Source organism: Cydia pomonella, chromosome 15 (genome assembly GCF_033807575.1).
Source record: "Cydia pomonella isolate Wapato2018A chromosome 15, ilCydPomo1, whole genome shotgun sequence".
Classification (NCBI taxonomy): Eukaryota; Metazoa; Arthropoda; class Insecta; order Lepidoptera; family Tortricidae; genus Cydia; species Cydia pomonella.
The window spans coordinates 19472993-19500508 of NC_084717.1; the positions used below are offsets into that span (position 1 = coordinate 19472993).

At 37.5% G+C, this 27516-nt stretch overlaps 1 protein-coding gene across 1 annotated transcript in view; it reads right to left on the reverse strand.

Annotated features, from left to right (window-relative positions):
* LOC133525885 (uncharacterized) overlaps positions 1–27516 on the reverse strand; it is a 97600-nt gene that overhangs the window by 49949 nt on the left and 20135 nt on the right. Inside the window, exons 4-17 of the mRNA XM_061862296.1 lie at positions 22478–22638; positions 21153–21589; positions 20757–20980; positions 18148–18250; positions 16496–16623; positions 15657–15947; positions 14876–15163; positions 14121–14620; positions 13359–13542; positions 12265–12460; positions 10614–11380; positions 9705–9897; positions 7062–7172; positions 5045–5105 (exon numbers count right to left, since the gene is read on the reverse strand). Of these exons, the coding sequence (XP_061718280.1) occupies positions 5045–5105; positions 7062–7172; positions 9705–9897; positions 10614–11380; positions 12265–12460; positions 13359–13542; positions 14121–14620; positions 14876–15163; positions 15657–15947; positions 16496–16623; positions 18148–18250; positions 20757–20980; positions 21153–21589; positions 22478–22638 (3644 nt within the window). The remainder of the gene's footprint in view (positions 1–5044; positions 5106–7061; positions 7173–9704; positions 9898–10613; positions 11381–12264; positions 12461–13358; positions 13543–14120; positions 14621–14875; positions 15164–15656; positions 15948–16495; positions 16624–18147; positions 18251–20756; positions 20981–21152; positions 21590–22477; positions 22639–27516) is intronic.

A 27516-nucleotide genomic window follows, 5' to 3' on the forward strand; every position in this document is an offset into this window, starting at 1 on the left:
AATCACAACATCTCATTTCATACAAAAACACTCTCACAATTGCAGTTTAAGTTGAATTATATTGATACAACTAAATTTTAAGTGAAAATACTGAAAATGGCGGGCGCCGGTTTTACTTTTTAATTTTTTTTTAAATGTCTGCGAACATGGCAATGATAGTTACATTCAGCCAATAATTAAAAAAAATGTTTTAGTGAAATATCGTATTATATAACAGTTAATTTATATAATATTAAATAAATATTTGATTTGTATCGTTTAATAATATGTTTTGGACGTAATGTAATGGCGAAATAATAAAAAAATATAAAGATTTTGGACATCCACACTCTTTGGTGTGGATGTATGGATGGATGGATTAGGTACGGTCAGAAATAAATTTAAAAAAGTTGGAAAAATTAAAAGGATTAGTTTGCATTTCGCAATAACCAACTTTGCGAACGCTAAACATCAGCACTTTTTGAGCAGCTATATTGAAATAGTTATTTACGTTATACGTGCAGGAAATAGGAAATTGCCAACGAGTGGTGATAAATTAAAACACGACCGAAGGGAGTGTTTTAAATCGACACCAGTTGTGAATTACCTATTCGCACGTGTATCGTACAACTTTTTACAGTACATATGGCTCTTTAAAGTTTCGACATATGCACGGAAACGGCTCATTCCCGCACGCGTGCGGGAAAGTAGCACCATATGTACTGTAAAATGATTCGGTCGTGTTTTAACTCATCACCACTCGTTGCGAATTTCCTATTTTCTGCACTTGTATCGTAATTAACTATTCTCTCCACCTGTACCATTAAGTGTTTATTACGCTTATGTGCTCATATGAGATCTCATATGCAACGATTTAGTTTAAATGAGTCTTTGTTTACAATGAATAGGTACGTAAATGTACCTATCTGGACTATAGGTAGTGGGTAGTGACCCTGCCTATGAAGCCGATAGTCCCGAGTTCAATTCCCGGTAAGGGCATTTATTTGTGTGATGAGCTCGGACATTTGTTTCTGAGTCATGGGTGTTTTCTATGTATTTAAGTACTTATAAATATTTGCATATTATATACATATATCGTTGTCTAAGTACCCTCAATACCGGTCCGCCTGATGGTAAACAGTCTCCATAGCCGATAGAGGCTTGCAACTCCAGAGTTGTTACATGCGCATTGCTGACCCTAACACTCCGCACCCTCGTTGAGGGTCGTCTTTACTCGAGGACAACGAATATTTCCACCATATCCGACCAGTCTGGCCTAGTGATGAGTGATGAGCGTTTTCTATGTATTTAAGTACTTATAAATATTTGTATATTATATACATATATCGTTGTCTAAGTACCCTCAATACAAGTCTTATTGAGCTTTCTGTGGGGTTTAGTTAATTTGTGTAATAATTTCCTATAATATTTATTTTAAAAACTTAGGTCATATAAAGTATGTAAACCTTCGTGCTAATAGTGATAACAAATAACGTGAAAAATTGAACCACGAGCGTAGCGAGTAGGTCGAAACGTGGAATTTTAAGCGTTGCAAGGCGATTGTTAATATCCAGAGAGAAAATGGGGAATACGTTTGAATGGAAAAGTGGTCACGTGACTTCGTCTTAGGGTGGTATTCCATCTGTCCAATATCTTGGTCCGATGTGTATTTGTGTCTCATTTTGCTTAAATGAAAGAGTGAGACGCAATGCACATTGGACCAAGATATTAGACAGATGGAATACCACCCTTAAAATCATTTCCCCTTCACTTGGTTTATCGGTAAACTACGAAGCTGAGCAAAGTAAAATATTGTAAAGTATTTACACTTATTTTTATGCAAATTCACTGCAAAGGCAAACGGAAAGTAATAAGAATCCATTGTCAGGTCCACAGATCCCTTATAATAGATGGAGTACGGACTGGAGGGGCAAGGGACTCATCTCGACTCATACCGACTCAATTTTTGAGTTCGTATATCACCACAAACATGAAAATTTGATGATTTACAATACACAGGGTTAAACATGACGTCACTGATCTTCTTGGAGTACTTTTTCGCTTTTATTTTGAGTTTTAATAAGATGAGTACGAGTTTTGGGCGCGCGGTGAGATTTTATTTTGCACTGGCGAATGGAGGTGAAGGGAGTGGGAGGATAGGGAAGGATGTTGCCATGTATGAAATATATAAAAAGTGCGTTCCAGTTGTGTAGGAGATATTGAAAAAAGCTTAAATTAGTTATAAAAAAATATTAAGTATACAAATGTATTGAGCGCTTATTACGCTTAGCATTGTGTACCAAGGAGAAGTTTCCGAAATTCCCATATTTCTATACGAAAAGTTCTCAGAAATTTAAATGTATCTAATACCTAATGAAAACATGTCAAGACCTTAATACAGGCATTATTACATGTTCTTACTGCCTGTGTAACTAATATTATTTTCAACTGTATATCGTTACCCTAGACACCACAACAATAACATTTTTGTATAAAATAGTGATCTGGCCTAGGGGTTTGATAAGCAACATTTTAAACACTATGTATGTGATATCTAATATTAAAAATAATAAATTTTTCAAAAATTCCCACAACAATATATTTGAGTAAAAACGTGCTTTAAATCCTCATGTAAGTTTCCAGAAACTTCCGAGAATATTTCTACATTTTTGAGAATGTTCTTTACAAATAAACACGTAAAAAATTGCTGATTTAAATTGTCGCGAGTCATACTAATATTTATTTATTTAAACTTTATTGAATAAAAAAAGGACACATGGCGCACTTAATGCCTTAAGACATTCTCTACCAGTCAAATATAGGCATGCTGAGTTTATCATAAGTGAATTAGTCCCCCTCTGCGCGTATTTATAATGTTTATAATATGTATGTATGATTGATATTATTTATTTATTTGATTTATAATAGCAATATTATGCAATATATCTATAACTAGTATTATAATATGTGTAACATTGTAAATAACGTTGTCAATGTCCAAAATTGTTAATAGTTGTTATGTTTTCTGAAATATTTTTCTCACTGCACCCACGTTTGAGCATTTCTGTTTTGCCCTGCAAAATAGACGGGTCGATGGATGGTGCAGGCAAAAAAGAAATTCTTAAACATGGGTGCACTGAAAAAAGAGGGTCTATACCAACTATAAAAAAATTCAAATAAAATACAAGCGAACGGTAGATATTAAATATTTATTATACAAATTTGTTACTTAAAACAAACACATTAATAACACACAAACAAATTAATTTTCTATTAAGCAGAAACATCTACAAACGAGGTCATAAAGCTTAGAAATAAATTAAAAGTGGAAAAATTCACTGTCTTGGGCAACATTCTGTGTCACCAGCCGTCGCTCTGCCCGTACTAAATACTACGTACTATTACTGAGATGGCCGTGAGATTAAAGACCTAGTGGCTGAACCTAACATCATGGGAGAAAGTAAAGCCCACAGACTCCGTTGGTTGGGCCACCTTGAGAGAATGGACGAAGATCGGAACGTAAAAGAGCGTACCTGGGTCGCCTAGCAGGAGGACGTACTATCGGACGCCCTAGGTATCGCTGGAGCGACATGGTGGAGGCGGATCTGCGCGAGCTTCGAGTCGACAATTGGCGAGAGGTCGCACAGGACCGAGAAAAGTGGCGCTGTCTTGTGTCGGAGGCCAAGTCTCATTTTGGGTCGCTGAGCCAACGGAGTAAGTAAGTAAGTAAGTATTACTGAGATGGCCCGCCTGATGGTAAACAGTCTCCATAGCCGATAGACGCCTGCAACTGCAGAGTTGTTACATGCGCATTGCTGACCCTAACACTCTACACCCTCGTTGAGCGTCGTCTTTACTCGAGGACAACGAAATTTCCATTATCCGACCAGTCTGGCCTAGTGATGAGTGATGAGCACAGATGTTTGTTCCTGGGTCGTGGGTGTTTTCTACGTATTTGTATATTGTATATATCGCTGTTTAAGTAACTACAACACAAGCCTTCTTGGCTTGCCGTGGGACTTAGTCAATTTGTGTAAGAATGTCCCTTTAATAATTATTTTATTTTATTTATTTATATGCGCCTTAGGGAGGTGCCGAGCGAGCGAGCGATGTCTTAATGCGGTATCTATGAGAGTTAATCTAGGTTCAGAAATAAATCAGCGATATTGCGTTTACTGCATTCAGCAATATCTGCGACGCTTCGATTTCTCGGTAATATTGTTTTCAAGGGGAAATCAAGTCTCTGAGGTAGTTTTTTGCTGTGCTCGGCTTTCAATAAAAAAAAAATGTACAACGAGAACTGGATTATGTCGCCCTCGTAGAATGATGGTTCTTATGACAATGACAGTTCCTTCAAGTCTCTTTTAAATTGGAGAAATCTCTTTTTGACGTATTATTAATCCTTTTTTTATACTAGGCCGGTGGCAAACAAGCATACGGCCCGCCTGATGGTAAGCAGTCTCCGTAGCTTATGTACGCCTGCAACCCCAGAAGAGTTACCGACCCTAACACTCCGCACCATCGTTGAGCTCTGGCAATTTTACTCACCGGCAGGAAGACAACACTATGAGTAGGGTCTAGTGTTATGTGGCTGCGGTTACTTTATATTACATTTCTAAATTAATTATTACATACATATTACTATTGCATATTTACTTACTTACTTTACTTACTTATTATAATAAACTTTAAAAAAATGTCTACAAACATTTTATTTACGTCACTGCTACTCTATACAAATATGAACTGTAAGCAAGTAAATATCTTTTATTGTGCACCATACAGTTAAAAATACACAAAAAATGAAATACAGTTAATAGCTAGGTAACAACAAGCGGCCTTATTGCTTAGAAGCCATCTCTTCTAGACAACCTTTGGGTATCGAGTAACTATGAACTTACAACATTATATAGTTTAATATAATACATACCTACATATTAATATAATAAATACATGTATACAAACATACATACATACATATATTATTCGGTATATGCTCTTAAACGGATATCCAGTATTTTTGTATGTACATAAATGGAAACTTTAACGTCCGTGTTATTTTAGCTCAAAGTCTTCCAGCCTGTGTCCAACTGCAGTAAAGATGCTCTCCACAGTGCAGGGCAGATCTGAAAACACAATTAACACATTGAGTACGGGGAACCCGCTCGGCGGATTCTCTGTTCGTAGTCGCTTTCCTCTACGCGGGAAAACGCTGGGATCGGCTACGAGCGTAGCGCTACGAAAACCTTGGTAGCGAATATGTTAACGACCATAAAATTTTGGCTTAAAGAAATGTAGTAGTAGAAAAACACTTTATTTCTAAAAATCTCTCCCCTTGTACCTTTAACCCTTTATCATCAGGGTGTCAGGAATTATGCAAAATTGACCCTATTCCTTTGAAATAAAGTTAAAAATCAGGTGAGAAATATGTAACCGCTAATTCGCTTGCCATAAAGACGACATTTGCTTGTATTTTTATACGAATAACCTGTCAAGGCGTCTTTATGGCAAGCGACAAAGTGGGACGTTTTGCCGCCGTGGTCACATATATTCCCTCTGCCTTATAAAGTCTTAAGAGATCTCTTTCAGCTAACCTTTAAGTAACTAAGAGAGAAATAGGAAATAGGAGTCAAACTATGACCTGTACATGATGGCAAGATTAAAAAGAAGTAAGCAACCCTAGGAAAATAACTAAATACGATGCATTAAGTGCGTCCAAATGTCCATGGCATGAGCTACACTTTAAGGGCCAAACTTAGATATTGTATTATAATTTATAATTAAGCGACTCTGTAAATGCCATACGAATGAATAAATAAATAAGGGCCAAACACATTTTAGACATTCTAAAGATGATGTCTACAAGAAAGACGTGTACGAGTTAAGTATTCCTAGTATTCCTACAATAAAATGTGTGTCACACATATGATAAAGTAGTTTCACTCAGTTATACGTTAAAAAACTTCATGTAAGTACCACCACCACAGACAACAAACATCTCAATCCATTCATCCTTGTGCCCAGCGTCAACCCGCGCCGAGCGTACCGCCTGCCCTAATGCATGGACCACCACAGAGGATAGACACAACGACGGTTCGCCAGTGGCTGCAGCAAGCATATCAATATCCGTACCAATCTCAATCCAGTCGTCCTTCTGCTCAGCGTCCAGCTGCGCCCAACGTACTGCCTGCCATAATCTATGAACCACCACAGACGATAGATACAAGGACGGTTCGCCAGTGGCTGCAGCAAGCATATCAATATCCGTACCCATCTAAATCTATTCGTCCTTCTGCCCAGCGTCCAGCCGCGCCGAGCGTACCGCTTGTCTGCATGGACCACCACAGAGGATAGACACAACGACGGTTCGCCAGTGGCTGCAGCAAGCATATCAATATCCGTACCAATCTCAATCCAGTCGTCCTTCTGCTCAGCGTCCAGCTGCGCCCAACGTACTGCCTGCCATAATCTATGAACCACCACAGACGATAGATACAAGGACGGTTCGCCAGTGGCTGCAGCAAGCATATCAATATCCGTACCCATCTAAATCTATTCGTCCTTCTGCCCAGCGTCCAGCCGCGCCGAGCGTACCGCTTGTCTGCATGGATCAACGCAGATGATAGACACAAAGACGGTTCGCCAGTGGCTGCAGCAAGCATATCAATATCCGTACCAATCTCAATCCAGTCGTCCTTCTGCTCAGCGTCCAGCTGCGCCCAACGTATTGCCTGCCATAATCTATGAACCACCACAGACGATAGATACAAGGACGGTTCGCCAGTGGCTGCAGCAAGCATATCAATATCCATACCCATCTCAATCTATTCGTCCTTCTGCCCAGCGTCCAGCCGCGCCGAGCGTACCGCTTGTCTGCATGGATCAACGCAGATGATAGACACAAAGACGGTTCGCCAGTGGCTGCAGCAAGCATATCAATATCCGTACCCATCTTAATCTATTCGTCCTCCTGCCCAGCGTCCAGCCGCGCCGAGTGTTGCGCCTGTCTGCATGGACCAACGCAGATGATAGACACAACGCCGGTTCGCCAGTAGCTGCAACAAGCATATCAATATCCGTACCCATTTCAATCCATTCGTCCGTCTGCCCAGCGTCCAGCCGCGCCGAGCGTACTGCCTTCCTTAATGCATGGACCACCACAGATGATAGACACAACGATGGTTCACCAGTGGCTGCAAAAAGCATTACATTATCAACAATTAGATGTAAATGTTTGACGACCGGTTTGGCCTAGTGGGTAGTGACCCTGCCTACGAAGCTGATGGTCCCGGGTTCAAATCCTGGTAAGGGCATTTATTCGTGTGATGAGCATGGATATTTGTTCCTGAGTCATGGGTGTTTTCTATGTATTTAAGTATTTATAAATATTTATATATTATATATATCGTTGTCTAAGTACCCTCAACACAAGCCTTATTGAGCTTACTGTGGGACTTAGTCAATTTGTGTAATAATGTCGTATAATATTTATTTACAGAAAACCGCAGCCAAATAACACTAGACCCTACTCATAGTGTTGTGTTCCTGTCGGTGAGTAAGGTTGCCAGAGCTCAACGAGGGGGAGGAGGGGTTTGGGTCGGGAACGCGCATGTAACTCTGTAGTTGCAGGCGTACATAGGCTACAGAGACTGCTTACCATCAGGCGGGCCGTATGTTTGTTTGCCACCGACGTAGTATTAAAAAAAAGATATATATTTATTTATTTATTTAAAAATTTTGAATCGTTGATTGCGTGCGACTTTCGATCCGGAGTTGCAGGAAAGTAACACCATATTGTAAAGTATATTTTCATTCGGTCGTGTTTTAATTTATCACCACTCCTTTCGAATTTCCTAATTGTATCGTAAATAACTATTAAGATAACTATTAAGAGAGGTATGGGCAATGTGAATGTCATCTCGCCTTGTGTGGTAGGGCACAGCACAGCAGATGTCATTCCAGATCTAGAGCAGAGCCCAACTGGGGAAGTACCTCCACCTTACAGAAAATCGCAGCCAAATAACACTAGACCCAGACCAACTAAGGTTGCCAGAGCTCAACGAGGGGTGGGAGGGGGTTAGGGTCGGCAACGCGCATGTAACTCCTCTGGAGTTGCAGGTGTACATAGGCTACGGAGACTGCTTACCATCAGGCAGGCCGTATGCTTGTTTGCCACCGACGTAGTATATAAAAAAAAACTATTAGGTACCAAAGCTTTTTGTATAATCTGGCTTGGTCTATTCCTAAGGGTAAAAGTTCAATATGAATACCAATATTTGTTTAGTGTGAAGATCACATTACTCTTGTTTTGTTTCAATAAATATTTGAAGGAATGCCAATAACCGACGCTAGGGAATACGGGGCAGAGTTAAAACAATAAATACGAGTAATCTATCATAGAATGAGACATTTTAATACTTGCATCATATTTAGAAAATATAATATTAATTTAGACCAACTTTTTAATTTCACACACTACGCATACTGATCTTATGAACTTCATCTTTCTTATTCGCGCATTTTTATAATTTAAAGATGCCTGCTTTTCACACCGTTAAATATGGTAGAATAATTCACAAGTATCACGACTATTTAAAACTTTCTCTGTGGTGTTGTCAGATACTGATTTTCAGAATCTACTTTTTATTCATCGCTGCAAAGTTAGCTTGGTCTAAGTCTATCTATAGGGCACGTTTAGATATCGGACTTTAACCGTTTTCATTTGCAAACAGCACATATTTAAAATTGTGTTTTATGCAATCGTGTTATAATAGAGAGCTTTTCAGTCGAGTAGCGTTTATAGGCCATTAACCCTTTTCTAGGCCGCACCAATCTACAAGGTTTTCCCAAAAAAGCCAAATATATTCCAATTAGGATGAAGCTAGATAGCTTTGATGATTCATTTGAAGACAAGTAACATTTCCTGAAAGTTTAATCTAATTTGAACCTTAAATCGGAATGCTAAAGTTGAAATTCTAATGACGCATATGTTGTCGATAAATCGTAGTATGCCTGTAGTGTGTGTGTGTGTACTTTTTCTAGGATTCATCTAAAATAATACTTTTAACTACAATAAAACCTAAATAATGAAAAAAATAGGTAAGTATCTCAGAAGTAAAAAAGACACCAACGCGTGCATAATATATTATAGGTACTCATGAAATATTCGCGCATCGGTGTCTTTTCCACTGGACCGCGGCGCCGCGTGATTGGTCAATTTCATTATAGTTGACTACAGCGTTTGCTTATGGAGCCCATACATGAAAAGTACGCAATTTAAGTTTGGTATACGAAATCATAATTCAACCATTACTTACAGTCGACGAGTACAAAAATATTACTTAAAATTTATGGATTAGGCCGGTTGCACTAAACAGTCCGTTAACCGTTCATTAAAATTTGCTTGAAGGAAAAGTTTAACAATTATTTTTATTTATTTTATTTTAATTTAAACTTTATTGCACACATAAAGAAAAATGTACAAATGGCGAACTTAATGCCAAAAGGCATTCTCTACCAGTCAACCATTGGGTCAAAGAGAGAGAGAGAGAGAGAGAGGGTGAAATGGCAACCTGCCCCAAATATATATTAATTTATTGTCAGTACAACTGTTGCTTCTGAAGCGGAAATTATTTCATTAACAGATCAAGCAAGTGAAACAATTTGACACAATCGTAGTAAAGATCAATCCTACGGGGTCCTACAAGGAAGTAAATTCAAAATACCTTTAGATTGTAGAACTCCAAAGCGGTTAGTACCATTCCTCTTAAAGTAGACTCTGAAGTCAGCAGGTATGTCCTTGATGCCTGGGGGCTTGTAGTTCCAAGTGCGGTCTGTGAGGAGTTGTCCTGTCGCTGGGTCGTATATGGTTTTCTCTGATGTGAAATAGCCGAGGCCCATGATGAAAGCACCTTCAATCTGTGGCAGGAAACAGTTGACTCATATTTATAATAATAATAATAATTCAACACCTTAAGAGACTCTCGCTAGGTGGTTGGATCAAGGGTCAGATGCAGAAGGCGGTGATCTTGGACACGGCGCGGATAGTCCGGCGGTTCCTCTCTCCGCAGCCCTGTCCACCGGCACCTTGGGCCCTGCCCCGCTGCTGCCGGCACCCTAGGTTAGGTTTTTTACAATGTGTTTATGTGTTTTGTATTATTTTACTTTTATATCCATATTGTAAAAAACCTCAGTCTAAGAAGTAAGAGAAATAAAGGAGATAATAATTCAGGCTATATACGTCCCACTGCTGGGCACAGGCATCCTCTCATGTGCGAGCGGGCTCGGGCTATAGTCCCCACGCTTGTCCAATTTACTGTAAAATTCAAAGGTGTACCTTTGAATTTTTTCGCATATGTAAGTAGGTTTCCTCACGATGTTTTCCTTCACCGAAAAACTGGTTTAAATATTAAACGACATTTCGCACACAAGTTCTGAAAAACTCATTGGTACGAGCCAGGATTTGAACACGCAACCTCCGAAAGTCGAACGTCATATCCACTCCGCCACCACCGCTTTTTTATACTTATAAGGTTAAGATAATTTATATTTAAACATATTTAAAACGATAGCAATTTTTTGTGTTGCTTCATCGAAATTCGTTTTTCCTTGGCGTTTAGCCACTGTGTACTTACTTGACCAACATCAATTTCTGGACTCAAACTTCTCCCGGTATCTTCAAGCAAATCTACTCTTCTTATATCATGGTTACCAGTCAAAATATCTACTTCAAGCTCTAAAGCAACAACTCCGTAGATGAAATAAGGTTTTACCCCATCATTGCTTGAATACATATGAGAAGCTTGCAGGTCTAAGCCTGCCCTGAACGCTTTTTCGACCAATTCTTCCCAAGAAGGTTTACCCATCTTTGCTTTTATAGGTTCTAATCTCTCCAGTAAAATTTCACATGCCTTCATAGTAGCAAACGCTACGCATTCACTACCAATGCTAGCACCAGTAGTCATGGAATTAGGAGAAGTAAAACTCGTACTTGGTTTTACACTGACTTTTTCTAATGATACACCAAGTATGTAAGCGGCTACTTGAGCCACCTTCGTGTTAATACCTTGTCCCATTTCGATGCCACCGTGAGTAATGACTACCGAACCATCTCCGTGTAAGACTGACACTATTGAATTAAAATTACCAATGTAAAATAGTTCGTAAGCCATTGGAAGAAGGTTTAGTGCTCGTTTGCGCCATCTATTATTTTTGTTGAATTCCTCAACCTCTTTAGATCGATTCTCGAAATCGGAATCTTTCTTTAGTTGCTCAATTAAATCAGGAATCGGGTTGTCTTCCTTATTCATGTTGTTAAGTCTAACTTCTAACGGATCTTTATTGAGCTTGTGAGCTATTTGTTCCATTATATTTTCTATCATAGCCACGCCTTCTGTTGAAGCTACAAAATTAAAAATCGGGATTAGCAAATTTAAAAGTATGATATATTTTTACAACCTTTTTATTAACTTGCAATGTATCTATGTATGTACGGGTCAAATCTTGCAAGTTAAATTTGACTAAATTCCCGGTTTCTGATGAAGCTGACAATTTGCATACATATGTTAATCGGGTGATAGTAGAATATAATGATACCATTGAGCTGATCTGATGATGGAGACTGGAGGTGGGCATAGGAACTCTGTGTTAAAAAAAACGCAAACAAATTGTGTTTTTGGGGTTTTAGAATAGGCTCGATGAGTATTAGTTGCCTGTGGAAAGAAAAGTACAGCCAGCGATAAAAGCTTGTACCAAAAATGTAATTTTAGCCAAAAACTTATTTATATTTAAAACAGCATTATCTTTTACCTAACTGGCAATAAGAGCAGACTACTAATTATGGAATAGTAATTTATCTAGATATATGGTATGGTTGTTAGACAAAAGATGAATGGATAGTTGATGTAATTGGTAGTACATTGGGTTGAAAATCCATAGTTGTTGGTTCTAATCTCATGATAACTACTAACTACAGTCATTTACAGTTATTTTTTTAGATATCTTCATTGTTTTAAATATATTATCTGTATCCACATTTATAGGACAGAATCATTTTGATGAACTTCTTAAGTACAGTAGGCGTTCGGTATTCCAGAGCTCAAGCATCAGCGACTCAAGTGAACCGCTCTATTATCCGGCGGTTTACAGAGCCGGCCGCCGGATTACAAAGCGGTTGCATCTGATATGTAGTATTTATTTTCTACATTAAAAAAAAACTCATAAAAATTCCAATACGTTAGGTGCCGGATCACCAGACGCCTACTGTTCATCAAGTAAACCACTTACAAGGGGCTCTACACCAGGTATTAGAAGGCGTGTCGGTAGCTACACTGTTAGCCTCTATGTACCACCGTCTAGAATCGTAGCAGTTAAGGAAATGATTGACTGTTATCGGGCTTATGGTCTCGTTATCCGAACAGCCGTTGTCTTGATAGAATGTATTCTTTAAGTACTGTATTACACCGTCCTTATTAACTCCAACCTGTAAATATAAATTATGTAATCATTTTGAGGACTGTTCTGGCCTAGTGGCTAGTGACCCTGCTAAGGAAGCCGATGGTTCTGGGTTAAAATCCTGGTAAGGGCGTTTATTTGTGTGATGTGGTCAGTGCTTCATCCGAAAGAGTGGAGCGTATTACTGAGCCAGAACCCTTTTGTTTTGCTGCAACGCACACAGCAAACCTTACCTTTTTTATTGATGCTTTTTGTTCTTTATTTAATTTTAATTTTGGTGTTGCTATTGTTTCTATTATTTTTTGTTTAGATGTGTGTATTGTGGCAAGCGAATACATGGTTTATCTATCTATCTATCCATCTATCACGTTGACGGATGTTTGTACCTGAGTCTTGGTTGTTTTCCGTATATTTTAGTATTTATATATCTGAGTACCCACAACACAAGCATTCTTGAGCTTACTGTGGGGCTTATTCAAATTGTGGAATAATATCGTATAATATTTATTTATTTTATGTTGAAGTGAACAAGAGAATAATTGCTGATGTAATTAAAAGTAGCTAAAAGCCAAAATAATTGCAAAGACACTCTGAAAGAAAGGACGAAATGTCATCTGAGCTAATATACATACCTTACCTACCTATTACAATACAAAAGGGTTATGTACCGACTTTTTTTTATGTAGATATACAAAAATTTAATACATTGGTGAAACAAATTTAATGTACACAATATTTAAGTTGGCAAAGTCCAATACCACATTGATTTTAGATCATTTTAGTCAAGACTAGGAGTTAAGTTCCAGTAAATATTATTTTCGGGAACGTAAGACAAGACAATTTTTGCTTTTCTGCATGTGTATGCCCCAAAAACGAGTTGATCAGGAATGTAAAAAGAACAAAACACATAAACATTGGATACATACATCAAAATTGGAATATGTTGGTATCCTCTTTCCAGCGATTTTGAAGTTGGTTTGCAGAGGCACTACGAATCTGCAGGTCTTGTTCTGCAAGTGCGAGACTAGCGCGGCTGCGCACGCGATCTGGACGGATCGCGATATTTTGCCGCCGTACGAGCCGCCCACTCGACGAACGATCACGTTGACACTGGAAATATTTTTTGCACACACTTAGTTTTAAAAGCATGAAGAATGTTATTGAGATCTGTCTATTTGATGCTAAATTAGCTTCTTCGGCAGCAGTGTTCGCCGAAAGTTATGTAGAATTGAAAATATTGAAATTTAACCATTAAAAATTGAAGCGTAAACCGGTTACAGTTTACGGTTCAGCCAACACTGATTGGCAGATATCATAATTTTAATTATTTTTGGTGACCTGCCTGACCTGATGGTAAGTGAACCTGCCTATGACGCCGATGGTCCCGCGTTCAAATTCTGCTAAGGGAATTTATTTGTGTGATGAGGATGAGCACGGATATTTTTTGTTTCTAAGTCATGGGTCTTTTCTATGTACTTAAGAATTCATATATTATATGTATTATTATCTTAGTACCCACATCACAAGCCTTATTGCGCTTACTGTGGGACTTAGTCAATTTGAGTATTTATATCCTATAATAGTCTAAGAAAGTGCAAGTAAGAAAAAAACTCTTGAATATTGACACGTAGGATACACAACTAAACATAACTTATAATCAAGTGGGAACAGTTTTTTTAGTATCTTACCTGTTTACCGGCATCTTTAAACATTGCGCTACGGACACATTGGTTAAATCTAACCATTGAGTGGACGAGTATACTTCTATCCCGTCTTCAGTAGGTCTTACTACACAAGTTTGAGGTTCCATATAATAATGATATTGTGTTTCCAAATTCAATTCTCCTTTCAACACCAAATGTACGTCATGACCAATGTCAACTGGTTGTACTGTCTTATTATTTTTTAATCGTTTAGATTTTTCTGGTGATTTTAGAACATCTTTAACGGTTAATATAGGTAGTCCATCACTAATGCTAGCATATTTTACTTTGACAAGTTTTGCAGCTCTGTTTGCGGTCTTTTCTCTATTAGCTACGATTATTGCTACAGGTTGGCCATAGAACTTTACGTCTTTGGAGCATAGAATTTCTTCTTCGTCAACAATTAGCGGAACATTTAAACTTGTAAATGTATTAACTCCTGGTATATCTTGAGCAGTATAGAACGCTAAAACACCTGTAAGTTTCTTAAAAGAAAAATATTCACGTTATTTTTTATAATAGTATATTGATCTGCAATCGAATAGTTCACATGTAGACAAACTCGCACAATTAATTTGATATGTTATAGATTGGGAAGCATTTCAAATTCAAAAAAGATTTCTCATTTTATTGATATGGCAATCAGAATAAATTGTTCATGCAAACATTCATCCTTGTACTATCCAAATATTCAAATATGATGTATATATTATATGAGGGTATGGATGTATTTTACTTACCATAGCTTCGGTATTATCAAATCCGCTAATAATACTACCAGGTTTAGCATCAGCACAAACAAACGCACCATACACTTCATCAGTTACTGCCTGCATGTCATTCGCAAAAGTCGCTTCACCACTACATTGTACCAGAGCTTCTAATTTTGGTATTGGCTGATTTAAAGGCCAGATACTTTTGTCCGTGTCAAAGATTTGTGTGCCCTGGGATGTACTTCTTTTTATTGCTTCACCGCCTGACCGGTTTCTAGGATCTAGTTTCCCATCAGGACATAAATGAAGCACCGCCTAGAAATTTTAACAAGATAAACCAGCTACCTTAAGTGTGTTTAAAAAGGTCTCTCTTTAAATATAATGAGAAGCTACAAATAAAAATCTTTAATAAACAGCACAGTGGTGATCAGATAATAAGAAATTTTACTCGATCAAAGAACTTTAGGCACTGCAGTCATTTAGATAAATATGTCATCATCATCATCAATATTTAAGAGCTATGCTCTTGTCGGTGGAGTAATCGCCACTTTTCTCTTTGCTGGGCCAGCCTTTTAACTGGTACGACACGACAGAAAAGCCTGGGCCCTCCTCTGCGTCTTTTACCCTCAATCTTGCCCTCCCGGATGTTTAAAAAGAATCTGTCGTGCCGTATCAGGTGGCCATGGCCAACCATCTTGGCTCTTCTGTTAGCTACTGTGTCTAACACGCATCAAATATATATACACGGGCAAACAATCTATATTTAGCAGTATGTATTGCGCTGATTTAGCAGTATGTATTGAACTACCTTATAGAAAAGAGCAACAGCTAGCATCCGTCGGTAAGCCGCTCCGGGTTCCGGCGGCGCCTCTTCAGGCTTAATTTCTTCATATAAAGTCTTCACAGCTAACTGAACAGTCTCATTGGTAAACAAGTCTTTGCCAATCAAGGCGCTCTCGGTTTTCTCAGCGTGAATGAAATTTGCTGATATGCTCCCAAAAATCAATGAACATTTTTCAATAAAGGTTGAGTCACGTTTAAATTTGAAGAAGAAACCTGCATTGACAACGGCGTGCGCGTTTTGTGAGCGAGGCATAATCTTAAAAGGAATAAAGAACTATATTAAAATGTAAGCATTATATTAGGTAGAATTTTATAATACGTTTTTTTTATTCAAGAACTTAGAGTTACAAACCATTTTTGTTAAGTTGTGGTTGATTGTCAACTTTCAAATAATAAAATTCACATTTAAGAGAAGGGACGGCCACTTTTCCATACAAACGCAGTCCCCATTTTCCTCTCTGGATACTGACATCATGGAAAATATATTTACATAATCTGATGTATATTAACTGCCTCTTCATCAGACTTTTTTCTATTGTTCTACTACTCGTATTAAATAAATTAAGAGCGAAAAACAAATTCCACACAAATTTTTGAACCCTCCTCCAATAGTAATTCAAATCCGCAAAAATAAAATGAAGGGGCATTATACATATAGCTAGCTGTGTACAACAAACTGTGTACAAATATTTAAAATTATGTTAAAATCCAGAGAGGAAAATGAGGGCTTCGTTTGTAGGAAAAAGTGTTTTCGTAAAGTCGGCACTTTTGTTAATAACAATTTTTGTTAATATTTAAATTTACCTTGTAAGTTTTAACCGAACACCATTTCGATAAAGGAGGAAGCATGATATTGAGAATGATTTTTCTTTTCATGTTCATTTTCAAGAACGCCGGCAACGTTACAACCTTCGTTTTTCGCTCTGCTTCCGCTGTAAATCACAATATATAAACTTAGAACTTTACTTAAGGTGCAGACAGTTTGATAGAAAACGCCAATCGAAAGTTCTTTTTACTTTATTTAGAAAACAAACAGCCATTTACAGATAAGCAAAATGAAGAATGATGGAGATGGCTTCTGGAAACACTGGGAGGGTGTACATATGGGATCTAGAGGATTAAGGGAATGTACACTAACACTATGGACATGGTCCGAAATAAATAAATTGAATTGAATTGAATTACAAAAAAATGAACTCAAATAGGCCTAAAATTTCCTACATTACTTAAAGAAACTTAGGGAATGTATGCAAATAGTCACGTGACATTTCGTAGCATCTGTCATCTCGATATGTTATTACTTTTCGTTTGGCATTTGTCGATATACGATTGTCATCTGGGCTATCTGGAATCGCGGATATCATTGTTATTGAATTGTTATTTATAATTATTTAAATATTAGTTACGCAAAAATAACATTACGCATTTTTATATGCAATTTTAATGTTAATTACTTTTGTACAAAAATATTACTAGTATCGCCAGTATTTTTGGCACTTTTGGTCCGGGTGAAAATCAGAGTGGGGGGTAGGTTTCTATTTGTTTATTGCTTTTTGTTATATAGATACTAGGTAGGCCGTTGACGAAACGTGTTGTGGATATATATTTTGTAAAATATTACTATTACATTTGTGTTTTTTTCCTATCGAGCAAATGTTGTTTAATCAGCTTTCGTACCGATGAAGTTACTAGAACAAGGCTACAAGTTTGTTATTCATATTTTTTGATAGCCCTATTATGATCTAAAATGTGACATTATCTATGAAAATATGTTCAGGAACCAGGAGATGGTGGAAGATCTGTTGTCCGAGCCGAACATCATTGGAGAAACGAAAGCCGCCAGACTCCGATGGCTCGGGCACGTAGTCCGGATGGGTGAGGATCGTGCAGTCTGGAGGGCGTAGTCTGCAGTTCCAAATGGCCGAACCGTCTGGACGCCATAGGTACCGCTGGAGAGATGAAGTGCAAAAAGACCTTAGCGAAGTCGGCGCCGTCGATTGGATAAAAACGGCTTTGGACAGAGAAGCATGGCGGTCTTTGGTGTCGGAGGCCAAGATCCACTTCGGGTCGCTGCGCCACAGCAGTAAGTAAGTAAGTATCTATGAAAAGGGACCTTATTGTCAGTGGCGCTTACGCCATCTCAACGATGCTCCCATTTTATAAACAAGTAAGCGCCATCGACAATAAGGTCCCTTTTCATAGATAATGTCACAAATAGCGCTACGATTTTACAAAAACTCTGCTACTGAACCCACTGCTCCTTAAGTTACCTCCGTAAAATACGGTTGCATTTTTCGTTAAGAAGTTCTGAAAATATTTCCTTTTTTAGTTCTGCTGTAGAACTTACCCTGTGCCATGGAGAGCTATTGAGAATTTGTTAAGTTATAGAACATTAGTATTTTTTCCCATGAAAAAGCAATCAATGGAACAAAAGCATGATTATACAAAACACTTACCTATCGTTATCATAGCTCCAACGGTTTCAAAAAGCAAAAACAAATCTGATTGAAAGTCGTTATTAACATATTTTAAATACAGATTTCCTCCGATTGTGCCAATCTGAAATATGTATGTAATTGCGTAAGTCCATTTTATAAAATTTGATGCCAAGTAATAAAAACGGCCGAAAGCCTGAAGCTCGCAAATACGAGTATATCAACCGTGGCAATAGCTACATATTTGCGGGCGTATTGGAGTTGAAGCCGTGGGGGGCAGGCGCGCGCCGCCTCTATAAGGAGTTAGCAAAGCGCCTTATAGAGGCTTCGGGTGAACAGAGGGCTGGCCTGTTTTTCGTTCAGCGGGTAAGCATTGCTTTTTAGAGGGGCAATGCAGCCAGCCTTCTGGGCACCCTACCAAGCGATCACGACATTTTTTTTATTTAAGTTATTTATTATGTTTCTACCCGTTTGTGTTTCGTTGATTTAAATAAATTAAGTTACCAAATATATTTTCACATCACCTATTCGAAGCTTTGTCTTCCCTCCTAGGAGGGATCAAAGTGACACTAAGTATGCTTCTAAATTTGGCTTGGCACCGACTTCAAACATATCAGTTGGTAACGAATATACTTATAAAAAGATAATATTTTATTTTATGCTTTTTGAAGTCGGTTTACTTTTTTTTGTAAAAAGTTTTTATTGCCCTATGTGAAACAATCCTTTCGAGACCCCTTCGCTGATGCTCAGTCAAATATGCAATATTTAATATGTGTACTGAACGGTGACTGCTTACCATCAGGCGGGCCGTATGCTTGCTTGCCACCGTCGTGATATAAAAAAAAGCCCCTCCATACAAAAATAGTCGTGTACGCTTAAGTGTAAAAATATGGGTGTACACCATGCACCAGTGTTGGCCGAACTGCAAGTCAAATTGAACCGTTAACGTGGTTAATGGTTAATTCTAATAAACGTTCGGCCAACGTTGCTATGCACACATGTCTTATAAACTTGTACAAACGAGAAGTAATCTAGTCGTAGATGGAGATCATACTCTTAAAATACGGCGTTGCGTGAACAAAAGATTTCCTTTGGCAGGATTGGTTCTTAGGACCCAAGGATCAAGATTTTTGATGTAATTTTTAAGTGGGAGGCTCTCAAAAGTCTTAACTCAACTTTATCTTGATATCTATATTATTTACGTATAAATCGGGGATGTCGAATTATGAATTAATTTATAGTATCATTCCAAAGTAAAAAAATATAAACAATAAATCAATTCCTCTTCATGCTAAAATCGCTGAGCCAATTAAGTTAAAATTTGATATAGAGGGTTTGAGTCCCGAGGAAGAACATTGCATAGTTTTCATCCCAAAACTCATCTCATAAGGGCATGAATGAAAGGGTAATTATTATATTAAGTATCTGCTTTGTACCTATATATAATTGCAATTTAAATTTCGTACGCCTAAACGGCTCATCATGGCTGATGTACATAATTCATACTAATTTACTGTCACCTAACTGTTACCTGTGATGGCGAAATAAATAAAATTGAATTGAATTGAATTAAAAGGAAGGTGGACATTTGTATGGGGCTTATTAAACTCAGACCTCGCCGACGCTGTAGCATTTCAAGTAGGTAGAGATTTCTAAGATTTCGACGGCCTAGCCAAAACGACAATCGTTTGCGCCGTGGTGAAGGACACACTAATATCTCAATGACACATTAATATGGAAGAGTGAAAGAGAGATGTTACCATTTCGTTCGCTACGGCGCAAACGATTGGCATCTTGGCTAGGCCCTCCGGGATAGCAACGTTTCTACAAGAAATTTTAGAAACTCTGACAGCAACATAAAACTTTTGTTTTCATTAAAGTTACTCGTTTCAGTAATAATCGAGTAGGAACCGTAATTAGTTAATTTTATTCATTAATTTCAGCATAGGATATGTATACTTACCTAAACTTTTAATGAATCTGTAACATTTAATATTATGGAGAAACACAAACTATCAACAAAATAACCATAAGATATTGTTAGTTAACACAAAGCACAAAGAGGTGATTAAAAAAATTCACCTCAGCAGCTCGAACAAGCGGAAACAATGTGCAAACTCAAACTTTGTACCCTGCTCGTGATGTGAAAATTTGAATTTGTACATTTTCACAACGAGAAAGAGTTATTTATGAATGTGCTTTTGGGTCCCACTCTGCGCTCATGTGACTAAGAATTTATAGATATAAAGGCTTTCTTGTTAAACAATTTGAATTACACTTGTTGAAAAAGTTGTACTTTTATATATGTATATAAAGCGTTCGTGTACGTAGGCGATGCGGTCCGTAAATCCTAAATTTTGACCGAGGGCTGTAATGTATTTTTTCATCACACTTGCTAGGCGATGAGGTCCGTAAATCTTAAATTTCAACCTAGGGCTGTAATGTACATAATAAATTAGGCATTATTATTTATTTCCCTTTTAATCCTTCTACGCGTGATGAAAATCATTGTATGTGCCACGAAGGAATTACGAACTCGTGTTTATTAAGCCCTTGCCTTCGGCTCCGGGCTTCAAATTACACTCGTTCTTAATTTTTTTACCGCCCTTTATACACAATAATATACTTACATTTCTCACTGGTATATGGGCAACTAAGTCCATGTGCTCATAAAACTGTTTAAGATAGGCGAAGTCTTCATTTTGAGCGGACAGCTGTAAGAAAAGCTCCATCATGTCTGTCAATGTCATGCCAGCTCCCAGTACTAGATTTACATCCATGATGTATCCTTTTATTTCAGCTACGTTAAATATGTCTATCACATTTGAAGGGTATTTTTCAACATGATAGACACCTGAAAATTACATAGGCATTTGAATAGAACTCCCCTCCCCTATTAAATTCTGTACCTAAGTCTGGTGAACTAGGCTGTTAAGGCAACAAATTTGGAATATACCAAATAGGAATTTTGAATTTCTCGCCATTTTCAACTGATAAATTGGTGTACGAAAATGTATTTATTTTACCTTGTCCCGTATTTCCAGCTATCAATTTGTACTCCTTACACATTCCCATAATTTTAAAGACATGCTCAAGTGTAAAAGCTTTGTACCATTTCTGTGCTCCATACTCTAAAGTTATTAATTCCTTATTTGCTTTTTCTACAATACACCAATCATCATCTGATTTCTCTTTAACTTCTTCAAATTTAAGTTCACTAAGTAGAATCTTATTATCTCTGTTCTTGTGTGCACATTTTTTGTTGCAAGATACACCACAAGGTTTAAACATTCCTAAGTCTTCGAGATCTGTCAGTTTATTGACGAGATCTTTGTCTACTTCTGTGGCGAAGGTTTTGAACGCGTCTGCAATTGGTCTATAGCCTGTGCATCTGCAGATATTACCAGCGAATGAATTCTCGATTTCTGTTGTAGTTAGTTTGCCTTTCTTTGCTGTATGAAGGCTGCGACAAAAAATATTAATCTCAGTTAATGTTTAGTTAATACAGCATCAAAAGTAGTGGATCAGACTCCGCGTTAAAAGTATCTAATAGCATTCTCTGCTAGCTTAACAAAAAAAAATAGGTATTATAAATAACAAATATTTATTGAAATAGAAAATAAAAGTATAAAAAAATTTATAACACTTAGGAAGGAGTGCCACGAAATGATGTCACATCTCAGTCTGATGCTGATGACTTCCACCGCTGATTTTCCTTTAGATATAGTTATGTCTTTTGGCAAAGTAATCCAGGGTGTTAGAAACTTTGGTTGCGTTGTTCGTTCCGCTAATATTGATGCTAACTTTACCTTAATTAAATTTAAATTCAAATATACACGATTAGGTATAAGTATTATTAAAAATATGTATCTAAGTGACTTTACAATTTCTGGCTAAATTCTCCTGTCAACCTCACTGCTCAGAAATTGAAATTTATTTTAAATTTATTACATTTTGATAGGTATGGTGGATAGAGGTACCAATACCAATATACCGATTGAAAGTAGACATCACTACTATCATGTTGTAACACTTGAATGAGGTTGGGATATGGTTTTCACAGACGAAGTGGGACCTGTAATACGAGCAAAAAATTAAAACATAGCTTGTACTCCTCAGACGGTGACACTTTTGTTCAATTTTTCATACAAATGAAATACATATTATCTTCAATTTAGAGGAGTACAGCCTACAGTTTAATTTTTTTCTCCTGTTACAGGCCCCACCCGGTATAACTACTGTTGCAGCACATTTACCCAGCGGGGAGCTGAGTAGATACATTTTACGGTAGCATACCACGCTTGTGAATGAGAAGCTTCAATTTGGTCTGCGGATTCCAGTAATCCTTTACCTGAACATGTTCATGATCCACCCAGGAGTGCAGTACCCGCACTGCGTCCCGTTGAAGTTGGCGAGTCTGGTCTGAATGTCGTGGTAACCTTTGTTCCTGTTGCCAACCCCTTCCACTGTCGTAATCTCCCAGCCGTGGCAGGAGAGGATGGAGACGAGACACTGGAAATATTTTAAAAACATGTTATTAAATTGTCTTAGTGAAGTTTTTAATCGATACAGCTATTATAAGCAGGGCCCTTATTCGACATGCTAAAAGTGACGTTTCGTGTTGATTTCCATTTGATGTGAGAAATATTGTGACTTGTCGAATTGCTATTATCACCAGCTGTCAGTGAACAATATCCACACTAGAGGCGGGGCGTTGTACCGGAATAGTTTTTGGAACAGGTTATTTGTAATAGACTACTTTTAGCTTGTCGAGTATTTAAAAGTACGGACTTTGATTTCTGAAATAAAACAAATATGAAACTTTTATCACCTCGTACCTCCATTCTTACCGTTACTTTAGGTAAAATAAAATTTTGTTAACAGATGGTCGTCTGGGTGTCTGTTTTATCTAAAAATAATGTAATAATATATAACAAAAATATGACAATAGATTCATAGCCTTCACTCAAAACGTCACCATATTTCCGACCCTTACCGAAATAATAAGTCGATATTTGTATAAATAATCCTTATTTGTAAGACGCCTAAGCACGGCAAATACGTAAACTGCCTATTGGGGGTCATACTCGTAAAACTGGTATTTTAGACGTACTTTTGGTACGAGTAACAGAGACGTACTTTTGGTACGCAGTCCCAGCTCTAGTCAGGATTCTAGTTGTCAAATATAAGCGTGTCGAATACGTATTAGTTAACTGTCAAATGAAATTAGATCAACGGTAGACTTTTTTGTCGATGGGTATGGCTGCCATGTTTGGATTTATGACATTTAAAAGGGGATCCTAAGGCAGAGAGTAGTTTTTTCTGTACGATTTTGATTCTTCTACTGGACGCAAGATGGAGTTAGCTGCCAAATTCCGATCAGGCTGACGCAACTAGGAAGAAAAAAGTTTTGTATGGAATTTGTTTCGCAAATCATTGCCAACGAAGAAAAAGAAAACGTCAGTGCTATTTATTCTGTCAAGTTTACATCAAGTCTACTGTCAGCCTAATTGCTTTGTTTGTTTTGAAGGCTTCAATGTTTTGTTCGGGTATTTCGTGTAATTTCTTTATTATTCAGTGAAAAAATCGAAAATAGTCAACCGTGATCAGAGTAAAGAGCGAGTTTGTTACAATGCCAGCGAGAAAACGGTTTACTAAGTGTGAAATATGTGGCAAGCGAGCCACTCGAGAAAATCACGAAAAAAGGGATTATATGGCGAAATTTCCCTTGGATGAAGACTGGTAAGTATTGCTTTAGATACTTTTGACCTTATTTTGGGTCAGCAGGCTATAAACACATCGAAAATTAGATATTTTACATTATTTTTCGTTGTGAACTAGGGATGTATTATAACTATCGATAACTGTAGTTTTATTTGTATATCAGTGTAAATAATTAAATTAAATATGTGAAATTTCCTTAGAACTAGCATGCAATATCTTCTTCAAAATTGGAACTTTTGGAAACAGTAAAGAAAAGAAAGATCTCATACTTTGGACATATATATCGTAACAATAAATATGTAATTCTAAGGAAAATAATAGAAGGCAAAATAGAGGGTAAAAGAAGTAGAGGAAGAAGGAAGCTAGCCTGGATGGATAACATTAAAAGCTGGACTCATATTAAGGACGCTGCTAACCTGAGCAGAATAGCAAAAGATAGAAATAAGTTCCGAGAGATGGTCGCCGACGTCAGATGATGACATGGCACAACAAGAAGAAGAAGATCTATTACTTACGCATTAATGGCCATTAGTTAACATATTTTTTTTATCTAGTGATTATTTAATATATTAACCTAAAATGTAAGAAAATTAATCTCTGTTTTTATGATAAATAAAGAAATATTATAGGACATTATTACACAAACTGACTTAGTACTAAAGTATGAATGGCATGTGTTTTGGGTACTTAGACAACAATATATATATATATATATATACCCACAACACATGCCATTCATACTTTAGTACTAAGTCAGTTTGTGTAATAATGTATATATATATATATATATATATATATATATATATATATATGTACATAGACCTAATTTATAAGTATTTATAAATACATAGAGAATACCCATGTCTCAGGAACAAATATTCATGCTCATCACACTAATAAATGCCTGTTCCAGGATTTGAACCTGGGACCATCGGCTTCATAGGCAGGGTCGCTGCCAACAAGGCCAGACCCGTTCTCATGATTAACAGACATATAAATACATAAAAAGTTAAAGCATTGATAAAGGGTTGTTGATAACTGGATGCCGAAAAACATGATTTATAGATGCATATTAGCGCGAAATAATCAGTTGATCATCTCATTAGCAAACACATGGAATATAAACTGTAGATAAAGTCATGTTTTTCCAAGGCTGTATGTTTTCAGATGCAGGCAGTGGGCCAAATTTGTTGGGAACGAAGACCTGATACATCTTCCCATAGAAAAGTTACATTTATTCAAACATGTATGTGCACATCATTATGAAAATCAAGCATTTAATAAAATAAAAAAACAGGACTTAAAAACTGTATTAATATAATTCGGGTCCACATTAAGCCCGACCAGATAGTAGTCCAATTAAGAACTATCCACTATATAACATACAACTTAAATGTGGACTCGATGCTAACCTCATTTCGAGTACAAAATTTGTAGACAGGAGCCTATGTTTCAACCCTCCCCATTTTATCGATATCGATAAGAATCGTCAGCGTGTAGCGTACTACACTAATTAAATCGCTTATGTTGGTACTATGGTTCTTTGACAGTTCTTTGTCGTACATTTTGGTAATGGTTTGCGAAACAAACTGATTCCACTCGCTAGTATGGAAGTCCCGTCTCTTAAAACGTAGTGATTATATGCGCTTTGACAATGACATGCAGTTGCGTCGATGTAGATCTATCATAAAAACGTACATGTGACGCATGTGACAATTATCCAGGATGAAAAAAATATCTTGACAATTAACTTAAAGCAATACAATACCACAAAATGTCAACAAGAAAACAGATTTATTATAAAAATACAAATTATATACAAAGCTTCATTTTAAAACCAACGGTCGTGGGTTCTAACCCCGGCTCTTAACAATGTGCATCTTGTAACATGTACCGATTGCTTTTCAGTAAAGTAAAATATATTATCATGAGGAAGATGGAGTATCCCCAATAAGGTATATTTTCCCCTCTGGGTTAGAAGGTCAGATAGTAGTGAGACAGGGAGATATAGTGAAGAATGCGGAAAAACAAGCATTTATTGTGTTGTTAGGCTAGTTTTTTTTTCAAAATTTGAAAACGAACGCAACAGCATGCTCAAAGCCCCCTGTGAGTCAGAATCTGTTAAATTTAGGCTTAAGACGAAACAGGAGCTGAGCCCGTACACAAATTTGAGATTTTTAGGTAAAAGGTAAAAAATATTGCCGTCGCGCTGACGAGTGTGGTATCCCGTACCTAGCTAGAGACTATCCCTTGTGTGTGTACCAACAAACCAAATTTTAGACAAATATGATACGTCTTCTTCTTCTTTGTCGTGGTACTCTTTGCAGAGCGTCGTGGTTAACTGCTGATATCAGGCGCAGATGTTGCTTGCCGTACGATTTCTCGCCATTTTTCGCGGTTGGGGGCCATTCAGACAAATGCGTTCAGGGGACCCTTCATGGCAGATTTGATTTGGTCAGTCCATCGCATAGGTGGCCTTTTGCGCGGTCTTTTTCCGTTTGCTTTACCCTGCACCACTAGACGCTCTATGGAGTCGTTGTTCCTCCTCGAGACGTGACCGACAAAACTGAGTATGCGGGTCTTTACGAGAGTCGGAAGGCGCTGGTTGATACGGAGTTCTTTAAGGATGGAGACTTAGTCCGAAACTCGGTCCAGGATATCCCCAGCATTTTCCTCCAGCACCATATTTCTAGGGCGTCTATCGTCTTCTCCTCTGTCTTTCGGATAGTCCAGGTCTCCGCAGCATATAAGAATTTAGGAAAAACAAGGGCCCGTACAAGCCGAACCTTCGTGGTGATTGTGACGTTTCGGTGATACGTAGCCTATAGGGACCGTGCGCGTTGGAGGGTCTGCCATCTTGTGGTCTGAATCGGAACCATAAACAGGCACATTTACACGTCAAGTGTTTTCTTGTGCATAGTAGGTTCTGCCATCTTGTGGGCTACATCGGAACAAAAAACATCACATTTACGCCTCGCGCCAAAAATCTGACGGCTCCTGTGCTGCCTCCTATAGTTCATGCACGCTCCCTATACGTAAAAACTAGCTAAGACAAATCCTTTATAATTTCAGGATTTTCTACACAGCACAGAACATGGCACCCATATAGATCTCAATTCCGTTGTCGGCGAGTCAACAACGACACATATTCTTAATATTGAACTTAATTGGCTCTCATTTCACATTTATGTTTTAAATTAATTATAGGCATAGACATACCATATCCTATTGTAAGTACAAAGTTTCAGAGCAATCTAGCTAGCCGATTTAAAATGAGAGCGAAACTACATTTGTATGGAGAACCGAATTTGCTGCGGACGCACAATGTAGCATACTTGGATTAGGACCAACCTCGAAATCTCTGTAACAGTCATGAAATTTATTAAGTATATAAATTAAAGGCCCCTTTTTCATGCCCAAACCATTTAACATTTGGGGACCTCGAGGAATCCGAACCATCTTGGAAAATGTGTACCATCAACACAACAGTCAACATTAAAACTTATTAAATTCTACACAAAAATGTCCTCGATATCTTTGCGGAACAATACATCTTGTTATAGAGAATACTTGCTGAATCTAAGTTTAACGCTTATACACTTCCAGGAGACATTATCTTAAAAGGAAACTCGGCGGAATATGAATTCTATTTTTAACTATACATTT